The sequence below is a fragment of the Mycetomoellerius zeteki genome, unplaced genomic scaffold (genome assembly GCF_001594055.1).
Source record: "Mycetomoellerius zeteki isolate Tzet28-1 unplaced genomic scaffold, Tzet1.0 scaffold821, whole genome shotgun sequence".
In the NCBI taxonomy this organism is placed as follows: domain Eukaryota; kingdom Metazoa; phylum Arthropoda; class Insecta; order Hymenoptera; family Formicidae; genus Mycetomoellerius; species Mycetomoellerius zeteki.
In genome coordinates, this window is record NW_017257853.1 from 639,022 (window position 1) to 647,054 (window position 8,033).

At 34.8% G+C, this 8,033-nt stretch overlaps 1 protein-coding gene across 1 annotated transcript; it reads left to right on the top strand.

Moving 5' to 3' along the window:
* Window positions 1-1,441: 1,441 nt before the first annotated feature.
* LOC108729983 (uncharacterized) lies at window positions 1,442-5,039 on the top strand. The gene is made up of 4 exons (XM_018459397.1): window positions 1,442-1,525; window positions 2,901-3,100; window positions 3,762-3,905; window positions 4,815-5,039. Exons 1-4 carry the CDS (start codon window positions 1,519-1,521, stop codon window positions 4,899-4,901), a joined length of 438 nt encoding a protein of 145 aa, XP_018314899.1. The 5' UTR covers window positions 1,442-1,518; the 3' UTR covers window positions 4,902-5,039.
* Window positions 5,040-8,033: the final 2,994 nt, after the last annotated feature.

Below are 8,033 nucleotides of genomic sequence, written 5' to 3' on the forward strand. Positions count from 1 at the left end.
TTTCACGTTCCAAATTTGTCAACTCGAGTAACGTACTCTGACTTACTCTTTCCCCCACTACTCCGGGTTCTTTAGAGTTACTCGGAGTGAATTTTGGAACGCACCCAGGTGTTTTCAGGATAAACCGGATAAACAGAAGAGAGTGACGAATGCGACATCTATGAAGACATCTCTGTGGCAACTACTAGTGATGTATTTACAAATGGCTGTATAATTCAAATATGATTGTCCAATATAAATTAACTAACAATGGCTGCGTTCAGCAGAGAAAGCAGCTTTGCAACTGTTGTAAAATTCTTGAATATGATTGGTTTATACATTTAGATCCAATGAGGAACTAAGGGTAAAGCCAATCATATTAAAAAATTTTACAACAGTTGCAAAGCTGCTTTTTCTGCTGAACGCAGCCATTATTTTGAAGTCTTTTAAAAATATTAAAAAATTTCAAAGTTTATAAAACTCTTAGGCCCGTTTTTATCAATGTAGTTTAATTTTAATCTCGGTTCAATAAACTTTTCATCTTTTTCTAGTTCTAACTTAGAACTTAGCAAGAATTTCAGAGAAATTTCGGTATTATATTTCAGTGATTTTTCAGTATATTAGCTGAAAAGTTCACTTTTAGTGAAGTTTCAGTAAATTTTCAGCAATTTCGCTGAAATGTTCCAAAACGTGGAATAATTTCAGCGAAACTTTTTCACCAGGGAAGATTAATAATTCTATCCATATAATTATAAACAAAATGATACAGACATTGACTGACATTGCAAAAAATGTCACGTTAAGCCTGTGGCACACGATACGTGTTTTCTTAAATTGCTGGATTGCTTGCGTTTTGGTAAATTATTAAAAATTCTGCGTTCTGTGTGATATAATTCTAGTAATTTACTAAATGCATGCAATCCAGCAGGAAAACACTTAAATCGAGTGCCACAGGTATTAATTTGTGTATGTCATAACAGCGTGTCACAGTGAGGTGTAATTTTTACTACAGTTTCATGATGTCATAGCGATATCACTTGTGACAAAGTGGACATTTGCACGTCACCATGATTTCATTGTGATATAACTATGACTTTCTTTTGTCATCGGGATTAATTACCAAAATATATCTTAGATTAATAAATTATACATATCGGTATACGTTTGACATAATACGTACATGTGTTTTACAAAATAAAAACCAACAAGACAATTGCTCTTCATACGTACATTTACAACTAACGTTAAATATCTAAATAAATATATTTGATCAAATTTTGATGGCGACTATACTGTAATCATTGTAACAATCAATATGATACATTCAATTGGAAAGGTGTGAAGACAGTATATCATATCGCTATATGTATATCTTCTAAGTTTAATATCATATGTGAAGAGTAAAGAAAAGAGATAGAGAGTGAAATATTTCGGCAAATAAGATTACGTGAGCGATAAGATTACACGAATTTTTAACTCGGCCTACAGGTACGACAAGCGTCATCTTGCATTGAGACTTCAACCGAATCGATTTCCACTATGCCAGGTGAGTAAAAATTTCTCTAAAATATATTAAAATAAGATATAAATTTTTTTAATTTTTCGGCATTTATAAGATCTCTGCTTTCTTATTCACTTCATTATTCTCTAACTTTTTATCGATATTTGCATTGAGAATGTTTTACCAAATGTCGTTTCTTGTATTTTAATCATTTTATTACTAAAAATAAATTTGATATTGAATTTTAAAACTCGAATTCTATTATAGTCTGGATAATGTAAATTTAGCTAAAGGATCTGGATAATTAAAGTCTAATTAAAAATCTAGTTATAGAATGTATAGTTGCTATTTTTTAAAACTAATTTTCTGAAATTCAATAAATTATAAGAGCAGATTAATCTAAATCAGATTAATCTAGTTTAAACATTTAATAATAACATAAAAATAAAAAAATTATTTTTTTACGATTTAATAACTTAAGGTTGAATAATTCTGTGACGTATTGCATGAATATACATATGCTTACTATTTGTGTAATATTTGCATTGCATTTACATATTAAATTATAGTTACTATATCAGCTATATCCATTTAAGTATAAAAATAGTTGTACATAATTTATTTTTTTATCAGAAGTGCAAAAAAATCCACCATTAAATATATAGTTACTTTATTTTTAAAGTATGTGAGTCATACAGATTATAAAGATAATATGTATGACATGTGAAATCATCGATTACAAGAACCATCTGAAAGTCTTATCATATTGATGACAAAAAGCATGTGTTAGTATCAATGTATTATAATATTACGTAACATACGTATTCGTTTTATATACTTATTTATGATATCCGCGAAATTGTGCAAAATAAGATTATATCATTTAATAGAATTAAATATTTCATTATTACATACAGCGTTATCAAAATCATCATGATGAGTATCAATTAGATTAAATGATTATTAAAACACAGATTAATAATTTTCTTTGCAGATATGTCTAAAATTTAAACAAGCATATAAACTATATAGTATATAATCTAAAAAAATGTGTATAATTTCGTACAATATATTTTTATATTAGAACAAAACAAAATGAAATATTGAAACAACTTTATTAAAAATAACTTTTTAAATAATTTTTTTTTGAGAGAGAGAGATATATCTATATTAATATATATTATTTTAAATTTAAGAAAAAGATGTTTAACATAAAAAATATATAAATTTTTATACTTTTTCTTATTTTTTTTTTTTTAATAAATTTTTTATCAAGTTAAATATTTTATGAAGTATTAAGTTACATGAAATTTTCATTTACCAACAAAATGAAGTCGAGAAACTGAAGCTTGATAGAACCGAATCATACTAATATGTTAATATAACGATACCGATTTTCCTAATAATTTCATTATTATAGCCTACAGATGGGTAAGTCGTGTCAGTAGTCAATCGCTGCCAGAAAACGCGATCATCGGCGGTCGCGACTCTGACGGAAGTAAACTTTACGTCGGCAGAGCTTTTCACGATGGCGACATGATACCAGCGAAAGTAATTCCTGACAAGGGTGTCGCCTACGTTTGTCACAACGGCGAGGAACATCCAAAAGACAATTACGAGGTGAGTCCAAATAAGCCAGACGAATTTTTTTCTATGTTACGAGAAACCTGACTACTTACGAGATATCATGCTAAGCTTTGCATTGCTTGATCGTCTTATCAGGAATCTCATAAAGTCGCTCAAAATCGATCATAAAATATAATGTATTGAATGTATTCTATTGCATTTTTAACAAAAATTATAGATTGGCTTTAATCGAAGTTTTTTCACAGAAGTGAACCACCAATTTGTTACATTAAAAATTGTATAAATTGGTTTTAACTCATCTCAGAAATCAACAACGATTTCCCTTGATTCTATAACAATGATTAAAAACGGTTACATCATTTTCGTAACTTATATAATGCTCCGTAAATAAGTACATGTGATAACAATCACAGTACAAGATTTATTAAAATTAATCGTATCAATTTTATTAGACTCAAGATGATCTTGAGATATCAAATTTTATTCGGAAATAGTTATTGATCTGATAAAGATATGATTCGGTATAGGTGGCTCGCAAAGATTCGCACGAGATTATTATATTATATTTCATTATCTGATAATATTTGATCAAAGAATAATGATAAGAATAAAAAAACATGTTAAAATTAATTGTCGATGATATTTATAAGTAATTAATTAATTATACCATAGAATGATATTACGATTTTGTCAGGTCCTTGTCCAAGGGGAATTTGCATGGGAGTTCTGCAGCAACGGTGAGGTACCAGAGGATGCAGTAATCGCAGGTCAAACCGCGGACGGAGAACCTCTGTACGTTGGCCGTGTCCTCCATAGTGGATCTCAAACAATTGGCAAGGTTGGTCTTTTCGGCAGCTATTAATCTCAGAGTTCGATAGTAATGATAAGCATACCAAAATATGGAATGGCATTTCGATATTCGAAGCATGCTTGATTTGCCAAAACATATAATACTTGTACTCTGTATTTAGCAAACAAAACTCATTTTTATCTTGCCCGATCTTATTTTTACTATTAGACAAGATATAATCCAGCTGTTCAAAGTACGTTCAACATACATTAGGAACTAGAATTAATATTCTATTCGTCATTGTAAAACAATATAATAATGTGTTAGAACGAGATAAAGACAAGCAAAAAGAATAATGGATGTTAATGATTTTACTTTAAGTACTAAAACATTAAAAACAGCGCTTTTAATACTTAAAATAAATAATAATTACTGTCTTTTAATATTAAGTTTGACATATTAAATTAAATTTCTGTGAGAGTAATTGATAAAAATATAAAAATATAGATAATAAAAATGCGAATTTAATATGTTAATTTAAAATTGCCAAAATATAGGCGAGACACACACACACACACACACACACATTCAATGGTATACTAATAAGTCTTCTCCAGAGGTATAAATAGATATTATTCCGTGAAAATAATTAAGAATGAAGTAGAAAAATTGGAGTCATTATAGATGTACATATATATGTATGTACATGTTTAGTTAGTCGTCTATAATGATTTCAATTTTTCAATTTTCTTCTTAATTGTTTTCGCAGAATAATATCTATTTATACAACTGAAGAAGACTTAATATAGTCGTTTTGCTCGATTACATATTATTTAGTTAAATTTGAATATATTAAATTCACATTTTCATTAACTAAATATTCACTACTTTCGCTCATCTTTGATATATTTTATCTAACAGATGATTACATTACATTAAAAAAAAATAATTCCTCAGGTACAACCAAGTCACGGATGCCTATACATTCCGTACGAAGGCGAGGAGTTGTCGTTCAAGGATTACGAAGTACTCGTTGTACATTAATTCAATTACGGATGTATCCAAAGATTGAAGATGTAATACGCATTCTATATACGATCGAAATTAATTGAGTCAAGCAAAACAACTTCCAAACAGACTGCTGAAATGAACGAAAAATTATTGTGAACAAAATGTTCCGTTTTTAAAATATTTGTAAAAATTTATTGAAATAAAATGATTGATAAAAAAATAATTTAAAATTTTTTAAATTACTTTTGACAAGCAATAAATAATTTGTATCGAGAATAAACTATTACTGAACAAACAATTCGTATTGCTTATTTATTTTAATGATAATTTGCTTATTATTATATTAATTGAGATTATATTTCTTAAATATTAATTAAATACATAAATTAAATATATTGGTATATGAGTAATCTAATCAGTTATTAAAAATATTATAGTTATAATTATACTATTAAGATATTTCCTTCATTCTAATTTAAATGTCTTTCGTGTTTTAGCTACATTTTTGATGGCACAAGATTAAAATGTATAACATATTGACGAAGAGAGTAATCTAGTTAAATTATTATCAATGAACAATAAAATAAAAATCATCTACAAGGCAAATGAGTAAATAAATAATACACTGATGACCTAAAAGTGATTACATCGCTCTGATGGAAACGTGTAGCAGGAGAAATCGTTTCTGTCCATTAAATTCGATAGCTGCGAAAAAAAATCGAAAGTTGCTCTATGTGCTAAACGCGGAATTGAAATCATTAACCATAGTTCCATGGCTGCTACTTGAAAATCCGTAATTTTCAAAAGCGAGAATACAACGAAATAAAATACTTTTGTGGTAATTACCTGCCAGTAGAGAATTTATTGCAATGTATTAGTAGGCTTTTGTCAACGCCGATCGTACCGAATAACCAGTTGGTCACCGCGAAAGAATCATACCTCTCGCGTGCCGCAAGCACGGCCGCCATGATGGCCGACGAGGATGGCTCTTGAGTAATGACGACCACAGACGCACCCTCGTCGGTCGGATATCAAGACAGAGAGTGGGAGAGAGAGGAGGCAAAGAGAGAGAGAGAGAAAGAGAGAGAGGGAGAGGTGCCGGTGACAGCTCTGCATCGAATATTTTATAAGCATCGCTGTGGAATTACGAGCATTACTCACTTGACGGCATCATACGTCAGACTTAAGAGCCAGGGCCGCCTCTAGATGTCTTTCGTCGCTCGGACGCGACCTTGCGGATTTTCGTCCTTTCGATTTTGTGGTACTTCGCCATGTGAACTTGAAGAATTTCGCGATACGCGCACGAAGACTGGACTCAACGTCCGATCGGTTGGGGAACGGACAAGGCGCTTATCCGAGCGAACAAATCGAACGAAAGGCGCAAGAAATTCGACGTGACAACGATGATAATCAGCGATGACAGGACATGCGAAAATCTGCGATTCGCGACCACGAGACGATGAAAAACCGCGTGATGGTGCAACCGCGACTCGACTTGTCAGGCTGTCACTCGAGCGACCGAGTCGCGCGAATAGCTTTGAATTCACCGTCGCAGATAATGGCACTTGGACGGCCCTGTCTAAAATAGGCTCCGACTGTAGAACGCTGGGACCGTGCGTAGTAGTGATTACTTTATCAACGAATTGTCACATTTAACAGCGCCTCGTCGAGTTACGCGCGGCAGCGATTCGACGACGCTGCCTGTTTACGCTCAGTTGCCATCCGTTTGACATCGTCGCGATCGCCGGTAGCCGTTTCCGCTTCGGCTAAATAGATTTCTCAAATTTCTTATTAATAAAATCACGGGCGGCAAGTTGAAAATGTTCTTTACGCGATTGCTTCGAGTTACTCGCTCGCTATTGACAACAGAAGAGGAAATACGTTCGGATAACGCCAGACTAATAACTATCATCATCTAATAGGGAAGAATTTTCGCAACGAGAGGAACGTGTCAAGGACAAATCGAAGGCTGCGTGATCGATCACTCCGGATGGATCGCTAAAGAAGCTTGCGCAACTAAGATCGCACGAGGTAATCGTACGGTTTCGTGAGTAGCCCGTTACGAGTTGTTGACATCATCCGGGCGCGAGAACATTTGCGCTGGAGGCGATAAACTTTGAGAATCTCGGCGTGAATTACCCATCGACGGCTTTCTACAGCCTTCATCATAGTAACGCGCAGTTGGCGGATCATCGAAAATTTAAATTGTTCACGCAGGAGGAACAATGTCTCGTCGAATCGTACGATATATAAAGCCGAAAAAGATCATCATTCGTCGACGTAAGAATAAGTATTCCCTGGGTAGGAAAATGAACACGATAATCATGACACGTCGTTCATTTATCAACATGTCAATGTTGAGACTATTGGATTATTAGACTTTATGCTACGTGAAGAGATTTGGCGGACATAAGGTAGCTCGTTATGCTCCATCGCGGAAGACACTCGCGTGTCAAGGTGATCACCATGTTTTTCGCGTGTCAAGAAAGGAAAACGAGCGGGACAAGCGGGACAATCGCCGAGGAAGAATAGGATTCAGGGAGCGCGGCGGGAGGACCCTCGGAGGCCTCGGGCACCGTCGTCGGGGGCTGACCTTGACCCGAAAACTTCTGCGGGGCGGAATCGGAAGCGACTCGCGGAGCGCTGGTAATCGCGCTCGTGGAGCATTAGCCGCGTGTCGTGCACCGCGGAGGAACCGATTAAGCGCGAACGTCGGCGACGTTGCCCCGAGGGGCCACCGCGTGTGCTTAGTCCCTAAGTGGATGTACATGAAGGCGGATCAACTCGTTGTGCGCTGCAGGAGGCCGATCATAGGAAAGAGCGGTGAGCGAGCGGTGACAGCGCGGCCCGGGAAAGAGGTGGTACGAGGTACGCTGGTGCTGGTGGTGACCAGCGAAGGAAGGAGACAAATAACACCGCCGCGTCTCGTAATGCACGATGGTGCATTAGCCGGGAGTCGCGGGACCACCGTGCGATTTCTCTCGAGCGCGCGCCGAACAACCTGAATCAAAATCTGGACGCCTTCGAGGCATTTCGCGAGCCATTCCTTGGACTGCTACAGGCAGCTTGATGCTATTCAGTCGATCATATACCTGGACAATAGAAAGAGACTGTGACTTTTCTAAAAGAAATCAGTTCAATCCTATTTCTTCTTTGACGTGAAAT

Coding starts and splice junctions, on each gene's coding strand:
- LOC108729983 (XM_018459397.1), top strand. Junction 3,101..3,761: donor ATCCAAAAGACAATTACGAG/GTGAGTCCAAAT, acceptor CGATTTTGTCAG/GTCCTTGTCCAAGGGGAATT. Junction 3,906..4,814: donor GATCTCAAACAATTGGCAAG/GTTGGTCTTTTC, acceptor ATAATTCCTCAG/GTACAACCAAGTCACGGATG.